Source organism: Telopea speciosissima, chromosome 2 (assembly GCF_018873765.1).
Source record: "Telopea speciosissima isolate NSW1024214 ecotype Mountain lineage chromosome 2, Tspe_v1, whole genome shotgun sequence".
Classification (NCBI taxonomy): Eukaryota; Viridiplantae; Streptophyta; class Magnoliopsida; order Proteales; family Proteaceae; genus Telopea; species Telopea speciosissima.
The window spans coordinates 40,131,262-40,145,110 of NC_057917.1; the positions used below are offsets into that span (position 1 = coordinate 40,131,262).

At 39.2% G+C, this 13,849-nt stretch overlaps 1 protein-coding gene across 1 annotated transcript in view; it reads right to left on the bottom strand.

Annotated features, from left to right (window-relative positions):
• Positions 1 to 480: 480 nt before the first annotated feature.
• The window catches only part of LOC122652968 (ELMO domain-containing protein A-like), a 115,537-nt gene continuing 102,168 nt past the window's right edge, over positions 481 to 13,849 (bottom strand). Inside the window, exons 8-10 of the mRNA XM_043846855.1 lie at positions 7,297 to 7,417; positions 1,032 to 1,174; positions 481 to 938 (exon numbers count right to left, since the gene is read on the bottom strand). Of these exons, the coding sequence (XP_043702790.1) occupies positions 837 to 938; positions 1,032 to 1,174; positions 7,297 to 7,417 (366 nt within the window). The 3' untranslated portion in view covers positions 481 to 836. The remainder of the gene's footprint in view (positions 939 to 1,031; positions 1,175 to 7,296; positions 7,418 to 13,849) is intronic.

Consider the following 13,849-nt stretch of genomic DNA (forward strand, 5'->3'; position numbering starts at 1 on the left):
CAACCCTAAAATGCATTTGTTAGGGGGAGGAACCATCCCACTATATATGCCCAAGATCTTCTCCATAAATGGGTGATGTGTGACTATTGGGAGTGGAGTTTGAAGCCGTGACATACAGCTCTTGACTTGCAGAAGAAGATATTTCCTTACTGCTCTCACACTTTTGACCCTGAAGAAGCTCTTGTTTTGCACTGCACACACTTTGGGTGCTTATGTATTGGTGAAAACCCACCCCCTCCCATTCCTACCAGATTTCAATACAGTGAATTCTAATAATTGTTTGTGCATACAGCTACAGACAAGCAATGAAAGAATACCCATCTTCTACATGAGAATTACTTGATGCTTTTCTTGCTCTTCAACCTATAATCCATTATGGACTACAGTGCAACATCAAATGGTGAAATATATATTGTCGTCGCACCTCTTGGAGTTGCCGATCCTCTGAAACAGTCGAATGTTTAAATAGGATGAAAATCCTAAACAACAGCAGAAAGAGTCACAAATTACACTTGCCTGACTAGCAAGGACAGGTACAAGTGGAAATCTTGCTGTTTGAAAGACAAAAGGAAATGCAAGTACATGCTATGGTCATCTCTCTGTGTTATAAAGGTCAACTTGGCCCACTAAGAATGTTGGTGATGAGACTCAATAGGCAAATTTGCTTTTATAATGTAGTGATTTACAGATTAAAAAGGGGTTATATTAATTGAAATCAGAACTTTTCACATGAACAAAAATTTTCATGTGATGTCATCAAGCTGAATGAAAAATCTTCATAGCTTACAGAGGGATAAAATGCTTTATACCTTCACAAAACAGGCAAAAGTGGCTGGCTACCATTTCAATAAGTTGTATGCAGGTAAGTCCTTTACACTGGCGACATCTTCGAGAGCAAGCTCACGCTCCAACTGCGTTCTTGTTGCCTTCAGAACCTCCTGCAGGATAAGGCCAAGGCATGAAAATTAGGGAAGAGAAGTTACTTAACCCTGACATAACAATAGGCACCGTCAAGCTGGTGGCATATTTACATTGAATTCCATGTAAGTAGCACGCTTTGCAAGCCATTGGGCATCCATCATTTGAAATGCAACACAGAAAAGATTATCAAAAGCCATTTCATCTTCTCTCAACAGTTCTAAGAACTGGATTCCTGCCATTGATGTTGGCTTGCCTGGAAGAAAACCAAAATCCTGTAAGTTATATTTTCCAAGTAGTCCTTTCTCCCTTGCTTATCTATAAATAAATAAATAAATAAATACATAAATATATAAATAAATAAATAAAGAGTTTAAAACTTGCAACGCATATGGATTAGGTGAAAGGGTAAACTTGACTATCTGGAAATTCAATTGACATGTATCTGAATACTTAAACTACCCATTATATGGTACAGGTTGGAAGAAGTTTTTGTCAGTTAACAAAATTTAAAATAATCTCAATAGAGCCTATTGGAGGGCAAGGATCCATGTAGCAGACCCCATTTAGCTGGGAGTCTCCTGAGTTGGTGGGTTGTGCCTCTTTCCTCTTACTTTCATCTTTTATCTTTCTTTTGTCTATTGATTTTCATTTTTTCTTTTGTCATCTTCCAGTTTTCATTTCTCATCTCATTTCCCATCCCCCCCCCCCCTTTTTTTTCTCTCTTGTTTAAACAGTATAGCTTTCCCTACTTTGTTTTGTTTGGATCCATGTAGCTGACCCCGTTAAGTTGGGATAAGGCTGAGTTTGTTGTTGTAGAGAGGAAAAGGTTGGCAGCTGCAAGCGTCATGTGGCAGCCCACCTGGCACCCAAATTCAGAGCATATTTATGCCCCAACCTTCCCTAATCATGTGTCCGCCAAAACAAAGCAAAATAATTGAAAAAAGAAATGTCGATGATGGCAGAAAAGTTGAATGGTTCAAAGATGTATGGAAATTGCAATACATGATGCCCATACAATTGAGATAGCCCATGAAATTTGAAACAAGGCCAATTTCAGAAAATTACATAATTACCCTATCCATCAAATAGTTCAGACCAGACATTGTGCTCCATGTGGCTCAATTTAGGCTGCAAGCTGCTAAGCCAAACTAACAACTGTCCATACAACTTATTGCCATTTGCAAATAAAAAGTTTAAGAACATATGGATAAATGCTTGATATAGAGTAGGTCCCCATACTAGAAATCACCACAATGGACACTAATTTTTATTATCCTTAAGAATAAGTAGTTTTGTGTCATTTCTACAAAATATCTCACAATTCCTGCTCAAACATTAGTTTTTTCTTTAACCATTCCATCTGTTAGCAAATGTACTGGGAAAACCTTCACAATAACATGGGGAAGAAAAAATAAGTAGAAAAAAAAAGGCTTAAAAGGTTAGTTCTCAACCCTATGGGGTCAGCTAGATTGGCCTTATGTAGTTATACAGATTCTGTTCCAGCATTCAACTCTATTCAAAGCTGTACTTCTTGTCAACCCTAAAATCCATGCATGCCTTTTCTCATTACTTCCCTCAAAGTAATTTTGGGCCTAACCCTTGTTGTTGTTGCTTCTACAATGGTACAATCAGAATTATATCACTCCTTACTAGTGCATTTAGAGATCTCCATTGCACATAAAGCTAGTCTTACTAGATAATAACAAGAAGGTGTTGGGGGGGGGGGGGGGAAGCGGAGGTGATGCATATCTGAAAGTGTACTCAAGGAAGAAGAAGAAGAGGCTGCTACCCAGCAGCCACGATTTTGAATCTTGGGTTGTTTTGAGTTATTTTGTTTTATTTCAATCCCTTATGTCTTAGTATGAACCGGTTGGTTCAATTTAAGTTATGGTCCAGCCTAGTGGCCTAGTTGATGTTAGCTACTTTCTATTTTGTTACCTTCTATTTTCTTTGTTAGAAATTGTCAACAATTAGTTCACATCAGTTTAGAAACTGACTGTGCCTTGTATTCCAAGCAAAGGGGGACCAATTGGAAACTTTCTAATTTTGGACCTTGCTACTCCTTTCTATTATTATATAAAGCAACCCAAGGGGGCAGAAGAGCTCCACGCTTTTTGCTTCAAACCAATTGTTGTTGTTGCATGCTTGCTCCCCATGGAGATTCCTTGGTGTTTGATCCAAGGTGGAAGGGGTTGGTGTTCAATCCAGTCGACTCCCTGAGGTGTGAAGCCCGAGAGGTTGTTATCAACATGGTTCTTCATCCCAACACTGTTCTACAGCCATTAGAGGTTGTCTTCAACCTTCAATCCTCTCTGATGGAAGTTTCAGAGCAAAACTCTGGTTAGTTTATATTTCTGTGCCTTACCCTCTAATTCCATAACCGCAACCCCCAGTCCTATCCTGCCATCAACTCCCCTCCATCTTTTGATCGAGTTTTGAACCCACCAAGAGAGATACCCGATCCAATAGGAAACCCATTCTGACTAGCTGATCCCCCGTTATCAGAAATTTTTCCTATCCTGTCCTTGCTTGATTTAAACCCAGTTCCAGACCCAGTTTTGAAATCGGTATAGGGTTTTATTCATAGTTGCCAAGTCGGCAAGGCGACCTAAGGTGGTGGAGGGGTGCCTAAGCGTTGAGACAACAAGGTGCCTGCTTAGGCGACCAAGGCGCACGAGTGTTATTTTTTATTTCCCCACTTTTCTAACATTATTTAGTATGCTACAATATGTACGTTATATCATCAAAATCAACATTAAGCCACATCAAGTCATAAAAAATCAATATTAAGCAACATCAAGTCATCAAAAATCAACATTAAGTCACATCAAGTAATCAAAAAATCAATATTAAGCCACGTAAAGTCATCAAAATTCAACATAGAACTAGAAGACAGCAGAACTGAAGAAGCAAGCTATTGGAAGTTTGAAACATAAATTTGGTTTACTATTCTTAGAAAATATGATCTTATCAATAAATAATTAAACTGCTCTCGATTTAGAGAAATGTTCTTGTTCTCTAAGAAATTTGACTGATCAAATGATTTTATTTTTACAAGAGACTTTTTTGTATCAGGTAGAACACCAAATGAGCTTTTCAACAAATCCAAGATTGCTTAAATCTGTTTTATATTGAAGGAATTATGTTCTGGTCAAGCTTTATTTGGTGTGCACGAATGCTGTCAAAATCGCTCTGAATGAAAATATTTTTTTAAATATAAAAACAAATTAATATTTTACTGCACATAGGGTTTTACCATATTAAGATTTATGGAATTTTTTGGTTTGAGAAAAACCCAGCATTAGAAAGTTGAAGATTTTACCTACCACCAAAAATCCAATTTTTGTTCTTGAACTGAAAGGTTGACTTTTTATCCTTTTGGAATTTGATTTTTTAACTATTTTTATTGGATTCAAATAGTGATATTTGCTTATTTATGACTAATATCTTAAGTAAATGAAATACAAATATAGAAACATTAACTTAAATGGTATTTGGCATAAGTGTCAGAACCTGGTTCGATACCAATTAAACCAATGCAAGGCACGTTGCACTAAGGCGGCAATCACCTAGGTCCGTAGAGATCCACCTGGACGCCTTGACAACTATGGTTTTATTAATGCTGTTTATAGATTGATTAGTGGTACTGACTTATCACTTGTTTCAGACCATTATTCAATATATAATCAAACCCTAAACTCTGTTATTCAATTTCATTCTCTGTTTCACATCCCTAGTACTGTCACCGATTGCATATCCTTACCAGTGTTGCTGTTCTGCTGGTTAGGATACTTTCAGATTGTCTCCTTTATTGTGCTTTGATTCCATCGTAGTACTTAATCTTTGTTTCATACCCATAACCCAGAGCCTTATTACCACCTGACCATCCCACAAGTGTGACCTAATTTCCCTGTTTTGGGACTATTTGAAGCCTTCAAATCTGTCTTACATTAGGAGGTTGGAGACAAGTGCCTATAAGAAAGTTTGCATCAACTTCTTAAGCTTTCTTATGCACCCTTTTCCATAGTATGCAAGAACATCTAGGTTTCTCCTTGTATCCTCCAATTCACATGGCTACCAGAATTACAACATCCGCCATCCTTGTATGATGCAGATTTATCACCAAACTGGGCTTCTTTGCTTAGGAATAAGTCTAGGGTTGGGTTATATACACGTTGAGCCTTTGACCCCACAGGTTTCCAATGTAATAGATCACTTTTATGGACCTAAAGTATGGGTAATTAGGTTGCATACGGGATTTGTTGTTTAGTTCCATACTTAGTTTTATTTTGGTGTTTTTGTTCATAAATTGAACCGGTTCAACCAAAGGTTCAATTTAAGTGATTTTAGTAGTTTACTTTTAATTGTTTAGTAGGGCTGGAATCTGGATTAGGACTTTGTTTGAGTCTATTTCAGTTTCCTAGTCAGTTTAAGTTACCTAATAGGTCAAGGATTGGTTAGGCCTTTCCTTTTTAGTGTAGGAGTCTATTTTTGAGTTTTTATATAAGGTTGTAAGGGGGGCAAGTATTGAACACGAATTTTGATACTAATGGAAAACTTTTTGCTGCTCTTCTTCTCCATTAAAGATTTTTGTCTTGTGAATGATCAAGGCTGGTGGGAAAGATGTTTGATCCAATCGACACCTTGCAGTGTGAAGCCCGGGTGGTTTGTTCAAGCTCTCTTTGTTCTTTTGAAGCCCTACTTTCAAGTTCAATTCAAGTTTTGATTTTTATTCAAGATCCACAATCAAACAAGCTGCTGCCAAGGAAATCTGTAACAATAGTGAGTTTGAATCATCCCCATCCCCAACCATTCTTCTTCTAATCCTCTCACAGCCCAAACCCTAAATTTCACCTATTTGTTTTCAATTTTCCCAATACCTAAATTCTGGCCAGACCAAACCAGCCAGCCAAATCACACCAAACTTTGATTGAATTCTCCTCTCATACTAGGGAAAACTCAATCCAAGTTGCTCCCTCATCTGAGCATCATACATCGTAAAAATCCATTTTTTCATCTTTTCAAAAACCCGAAACCCTGACCTGCATCTTGCTGCCGATTCGTTCCTGCACACTTCACACCATTAAAACTTAATGTAACCTTCACTGATAGACTCCCCTGTATCAACTTGACCTAACCCTACCATCAAACCCTAGGTCCCATCAAACCCAAACCCTAATTTCATATTTTCACCTATTTTGACCTAGCCGAATTACCTAGTTCATAGCAGATCCTAGTTATTGGCTTCTAATTGGTCTCCTACCAATCTAGAATTACATTATCATACATAGGAAAAGGATGAAAGACCCTAGTCAAGGGAGCTTTGCCTTAATCGGCATAGGAAGATGATTTGGCAATTCTGTCCATTGGATAGATAAGGTAATTTCTAAATTGACCACATATCAAACTTTAGGACATCAACTATATGACTCACCATGTTTTTGCTTTTCCCCCTGTATTTCAAGCCTTCCAAACATTTTGTCCAGGGGACAACTTCTCTACAATTTCACAAAGCTCCATACAGGCATGTGGTAGTAGCCCTTTTGGCGAAACTTATGATTGGATGAAGGTGCAAGTATTTAAAACTAATTATCAGATATGGGACTGGGCTCCACCAATCCCAATCTTTGGTCAATCCTGGCAGGTATCAGCAAGTATTGGATGGGTTGGTGTTGGTCAATCTTGATCCTCATACCTTGAGTTTCAAAGATGTATTGTTGAAGATACTAGAGCCATCAATGAAGCCATACCTAGGTTATGGGTAGCCCATCAATGAAGGCTGGAATGGATCACCTGACTATTTGAGCCATGTATTGGATTTCTTTGCTTTTGATTTTCGGACGTCAAAATTTTGACATTTCGTAGTTAAAAAAAGATAGAGGACCATACAAAAATCCAATATGAGAACACCAAGCCCCGATCCCATCTTTTTCGGTCCACATACTCCTCATTCATTTGGAACATTTAGGCCACTAACTTTGGCATTGTAGTCCCATTTTCTTTGGTCCACATACCCCTCATTCATTTGGAACGTTTAGGCCCCTAACTTTGGAATTGTTGCCACTCTGTAGGCATTCTCTGTAAGGCTTAAGGTCTTGGTCTATCAGAGGGCCAACAAAGTAGCGAATTTGCTGCACCAAAGTCTGAAATGTGTGTCTGTGTGTGTGTCATTGAAATGCCAAAAAAGTATTAAGTCCCAAGAATAATATGATGAGCAATGTCCATAGTCCAAGAAAGCTGTGTTTGGTACGTCATTGACTTGTATTATCATAACAACTCAAGCTGCATTCTTATCAAATGCGCAGCAATTCAGATCGACACCACATTATAACCGCAGCATCATAGAAGATAGTTGTCCATTTTAGAGAGTTTTACCTGATTGCAGATCCAACATTTGTATCAGCATAAAAGATATATTGATTCCTGCCACGGCAAAGGGATACTCCCACTCAGCTCTCTGTCCTTCTTGTTTGTGTAACAGCATTTGGAATGATTCCTGCCAAATGACCAAAATGCAAGCTAAGAATTGCACTCCCCTAATTGTCCAAACTTCCAAATATGAATTTCACCATTGGGCCTCATACGTTACTTAAATGTTCTTAGCCTGAGACTTGCGAGGGTAGTGTGTGTGTGTGTGTATATATATATATCTCCAAAGTCCACTATTTACAACATTTTTCACAACAATGCTCTATTAGTCAATCAATATTCTAAGCACATCACAACATCAGCATTTATCATTTGAAAACCTGGTATAAAAAACCAAAGGCTTCATGCAGCATTGATTGCATAACTTACAACATTATTCATAAATTGTTTATGTCGCTGTTTCAGGATTGCTTTCAAAAGGAAACATTTCACTACTCTAATAGTTTTGGTTAAATTTCAGTGAAATAACTTGGCAACTATACAGGAGCTAAACATATATGTGGGTTCCAATCCTTCGATTTTTTTGAAATGAATAGCCCAAAATCCTCACCCGATAGGATAAAATCAGTTCCAAACTAGAAAATCTAGAAGAACCAGAACTGACTAGAAGAACCAGGACCACCAATATAGAGAAACAGAACAACTAAAGAAGAAATTTAATTTATTGATACAGAAAGGTCAGAGAGTTCTAAATTTTTGGTCAAGTGCTAATCTGTACTAGCAGAAAATGTCAGCAGAAATTCCTAGAAAACAGAGAATACATATGGCTTGTATGCAGAATTCCAGAAAACATATTGTCAAAAGCTTGTATGCAGAATTTTGAGATAGATCTCAACAATACTCAGTGAGATATCTGAAGTAGAATGCAACCAGAGGTTGGATGAAAAACAGGGGTACCACAGGTGTATAAAGAGCAGAGAAATCTGACCTGTTGTCGAAGACAAGGAGATAGAAGAATAGAAAGGATAGAACAGGCCAGGAAGCCACCTGAAAACCCCCTTGGAATCCACCAAGAGCCATCAACTCAATTTAATTCAATTCAATTCAACTCAGCCTTATCCCTACTAAATGGGATTGGCTACATGGATCTTCTTTCTCCAATCAGTTCTCAAAGACATACTTATTAGTTGTTACTAGCATGGTACTAAATCTCGTTTCGGTCTGACCGAAATTTCCGAGATACCGAAATTTCGTCGAAATATGGTATTTTTCTGTGGGTGTAAAATGCCAAAATGACCGAGATTTCCGAAATTTTCGAAACGAGTTACCGAAATTACCGAGATTTCCGAAACGAGATGACCGAAATATTCGAAATATTGCACGTGACTTTTTCAATATCTCGCGATATATCGTGAGTCCACGATATTTCGTCGATATCTCACGAGATATCGTCGAAATATGGTATTTTTCCATTTCGGATTGGTATCGTATCTCGGACAGCTCGAGATATACGAAATTTGGCGAAATTTCGCTAGATTTTGAACTATGGTTACTAGTCCTAAGCCATGAAATATTTTTTCTCACTTCTCCTAGGATCATTTCAGGCTTTACCCAGTTCTTTTAACCCCTCTAATCTAAAACATATCATTGCCCCTTAGTGGAGGCATTCAAAGGCCTCCATTGTACATGTCCGTGCCACCGAAAATGACATTCTCTATTATGTATCAGAGCTACTACTAAATTAGCCCTAATTTGTTCATTCCTTATTTTTTCAATTATAGTTTTACTACTCTTTCATCTCAATGCATTAAGGCTGAAAATTATAATATAGATAGATGGTGAAATGGACATGTATACAAAACTCAAGCACCAACTTCCATGACGCAGATGTTCAGGGTTTTTTTTATGGAGCCTTAACATCCCATGAATGAAAAATTTTCCCATAACATATAATTACTCTATGTAGGATGTTGACACAGGTTGGGTTTACTCAAGTAGTTGTCCCAAGCAACCCAGGATCATTGAGATATGCATTTTTTAGACTCAACCTCAACTTGAAAACTGATTAATAATAATAAAAAAAAGGGACAGCTTGGGCCGATGTGGGTATCGCTTCGGTTCCCCAAGTTGCAGTTCTATATTTCTATACTAATTAATGGTCTATCCTTTTCCAGACAATTTAATTTGTAGCATGTTTTCACTAAACCCCAATTACACATTAACTGAACATTGTATCCAAAACATCTCATGATCTCAACCTTTCTTTTGGGTAGAACAGGGTACTGTACAATTGTATAAGTTTGAGCACACGCAAAGGTGATAGAATTACCATATACCGTGATCCACCATGAAGGGTTCCTCAAAACAAAATCAACCTATTCTAATAAAAACAAAATATCAAATATAATCCATACTGTCTGAGGATTACATAGGTGGATTTTCCATAATATTGTCCTTATTGAATGAATGAATTAATTATAAATAATTTCTGGAACAACAACTCTGCACTGGTCACTCCAATTGATAATTCCAAATCAGTAAGGGAACTGAGTGCAAATGGACATCTGGATTGTGTCAGTAGAGTGTAGACAGGATTTGATGATAATCATCAGGGAATTTTAAATATTCCACCTTGTCAGTGTTAGATTTTAGGTTGAAGAAGGAGAAGAGAAGAAAGAGAAGAGAGCAGCCACGGTTTTGGTGTTCAAGTGTTATGTCTCTAACCTAGAGACTTACATGCTTATATTGAAAAGAATAGTAAATTACACCTAGGCCCTTGGCCTTATACAAATGACAAAAAAAAAGAAAATAATACAAGGGGATATTTACACATATACCCCTGATACAATACAACCATTCTTAACACTCCCCCTCAAGCTGGGTGGTATATGTCATACATACCCAGCTTGTCTAACATAAAACTAAAGTGATTGGAGCCAAGTCCTTTGGTGATGATATCAGCCACTTGTTCATTCGTCTTCACAAAGGGAGTACAAATAGCCTTAAAGTCTATTTTCTCCTTAATAAAGTGTCTGTCAACCTCAACATGCTTTGTCCTATCATGTTGAACTGGGTTGTGAGCAATACTGATGGCTGCCTTGTTGTCGCAATATAGACTCATAGGTTCAGTTGTCTCAAACCCCAATTCTTGGACAAGCTTCTTCAACCACAAGACTTCACACACACTATGAGCTATGGCTCTAAACTCTGCTTCAGCACTTGACCTGGCTACCACTGGTTGTTTCTTACTTCTGCAGGTGACCAAATTGCCTCCAACAAAGGTACAGTATCCAGATGTGGATCTCCTATCAGAGATAGACCCAACCCAATCAGCATCTGTATATACTTCAATTCTCAAGTGACCATTCCTAGAGAAGAGAAGACTTTTCCAGGGCATGACTTCAAATACCTGAGGATCCTATAAACTGCATCAAGATGTCCCATCTTGGGTGCAGGCATAAACTGACTCACTACTCCAACAGCATAGGTAATGTCAGGTCGGGTGAGTGAAAGGTAGATAAGTTTACCTACTAGCCTCTGATACTTTTCAGCATCCACCAAAGGTTCACCACAATCTTCCCCTAGTTTGTGGTTTTGCTCAATAGGGGAGGAGATTGGTTTGCATCCTAAGTAGCCTGTCTCCTTAAGTAGATCAAGAACAAACTTCCTTTGGCAAACATTGATCCCTTGCTGAGATCTTGAAACTTCAATCCCCAGAAAATACTTCAATAGACCAAGATCTTTGATCTCAAACTGCCGAGCCAAATAAAGCTTAAGCTTTGAGATTTCAGCTTCACTGTTTCCCGTGACCACAATGTCATCAACATAAACAATGAGAGCTGTAATAGTGCTGCCCTTCCTATGTATAAACAATGTGTGGTCAGCTTGACTTTGAGTATAGCCATTCTGTAGGAGGGCTTGTCTGAACCTCTCAAACTAAGCCTTAGGAGACTATTTGAGTCCATAGAGAGCCTTCCTAAGTCGACACACTTTCCCATTATCATCAGGATGCTTGAACCCAGGAGGAGAGTACATATATACTTCTTCTTCTAGGTCACCATGTAAGAATGCATTCTTCACATCAAGTTGGTACAATGGCCAATCAAGATTTACAGCCATTGAGAGAAATACACGGATGGAGTTATGCTTGGCCACTGGAGCAAAGGTTTCCTGATAGTCAATGCCATACACCTGTGTATACCCCTTGGCGACAAGTCTTGCCTTATACCTTTCCACAGTACCATCAGACTTGAACTTGACTGTGAATACCCATCTGCACCCAACCAGGATTCTCCCTTTAGGGAGTTTGACAAGATCCCAAGTGTGATTCTTCTCAAGAGCCAACATCTCTATGTTCATTGCTTCTCTCCATTTTGGATCTGCCATAGCCTTTGTTACATTCTTGGGAATAGAGATGGATGAGATAGCCACAGTAAAGGTTTTACCTGTAAGGGAGATAGAATCATAGGACACAAACTTGGCAGTAGGATTAGTGCATGCCCGAGTTCCCTTTCGGTGAGAAATAGGAAGATCTAAGTCTGAGAATGGAGAATTAGAGGAAGATATACCTGTCTCAACTGATGAAGGCTCAGGATGAGGAGACGAAGAAGGATTTTGGCAGGTCTTCTTTATAGGAAGCCATGAAGCAGGATTTCTCCTATCCTTCGTATACACCAATAACTCCCCCTATTCTCTGTTTTCCTGTGCACTAGGAAGCTCCCCCTCAACAACAATATCCACAGAATTTTTCTTCCCTTTGTCAAGCTGGAAAGGAGAAATAGGAACAAGAGAGGAGAAAGGAAATGACACAAACTCGGGAACCTCTTCACCTTCAACACCACCACCACACTCCCCCTGAAGAGGGGACTGAAAATACGGAATGTTTTCAAAGAAATGAACATCCTTGGAGAGGAGCCACCGACGGGTAGGAGGATGATAGCATTTATACCCCTTTGAGGTGGAGGAATACCCAAGAAAGATGCACTTCAGGGCCTTAGGATCCAATTTAGTGCGGGCAGATTTGCTAATATGGACATAGCAAATACACCCAAATACCCTTGGAGGGAGAGAAAAGAAGAGGACCTTGAAGGCAAGAGATCAAGAGGAACCTGGAAGTTCAAGACACTAGAAGGCATGTGATTAATAAGAAAGACAGTAGTGAGTAAAGCATCAGACCAAAAAGTTTTTGGAACATGCATGGTAAACCAAAGTGATCTAGCCACTTCAAGGAGATGGCGATTTTTTCTTTCAGCCACCCCATTTGTTGAGGGGTATCAACACAAGCCACCTGATGAATAATGCCATGGTCAGAAAAAAAGGTTTCCAAACCACTATATATATACTTCCCACCTTTGTCTGAGCGAACAAAATGGATTCGAGTTTGAAATTGGGTATACACTAACTCATAAAAGTTTGTAAATGCAACATGGACATCACTCTTATGTTTCAAAAGAAAAACCCAAGTAACCCGAGAAAAGTCATCAATAAAAGAAACAAAGTAGCGGAAGCCACGCAAAGAAGTAACAGGGGAGGGCCCCCAAACATCAGTATGGATAAGATGAAAAGGTGAAGTAGATCTATTACCATTAGATGCATAAACTGTTTTACGACTTTTGGCAAATAGACAAGGTTCACAATGAAAAACATGCGAGACAGGAAAAGAAGTAAACAAATGTGGCAATTGTTTCCTCATAACAAAAAAGGAGGGGTGCCCCAAGCGACGGTGCCATAGCAGAATATCCTCCTGAGTACGTCCACCGTCTTGCCCACAAACATAGGACTGAGCTTGCAGAATAGGGGAAGTACCAGTCTCCAAAACATACAAGCCATTAGCTTCACGACCACTGCCAATCACCCTCTTCGCTACCAAATCCTCAAAAAGACAATGGGTAGGAAAGAAGGTGACAAAGCAGTTCAAAGATCTAGTCAATTGACTAACAGAAAGAAGGTTAGTGGCAAAGTTGGGAACATGAAAAACAGACTTCAAGGGTAAAAAAGGTGCAACCTGGATATCTCCCATACCAGAAATAGAAGAGAAGGTACCATCAGCAATTTTTACCTTATCTTTCCCAGAACAAACAGAATAGGAATTATATAGCTGTGACCTACCAGTCATATGATCTGTGGCACTTGAGTCAATGACCCAAGAGGTGAGGCCGGAGGAGGAAGCCCGCAGTGCAGTGGAAGAACCGGTGGCAGAGGAACCTGAGGAAGTGGCAGAGGAACCATCCAAATGAGCCACAATCCGGCGAAATGTAGCAATGTCCTCCTTGGAAAGAGAGGATTCATCAGATTCAACAACTCCAACATGAGCCTTAGGCCCTTTCTTCCGCTGTCCTCGCCCTCCAGATGAACCAGCAGGAGGCTTCCCATGGAGATCCCAGCAAAAATCCTTAGTATGCCCATTCTTACCACAATGGTCATATAGGAATCGACCCTTCACAGCTCCCTTAGCAACCCCCTTATCGGCCCTCTTGGTGGAGTCCTGAGGGATGGAAGAAACAAGTGCAGAGTGCTCACCAGTGGGGGCAGTCCCCATAGCACCTCTACGGGTCTCCTC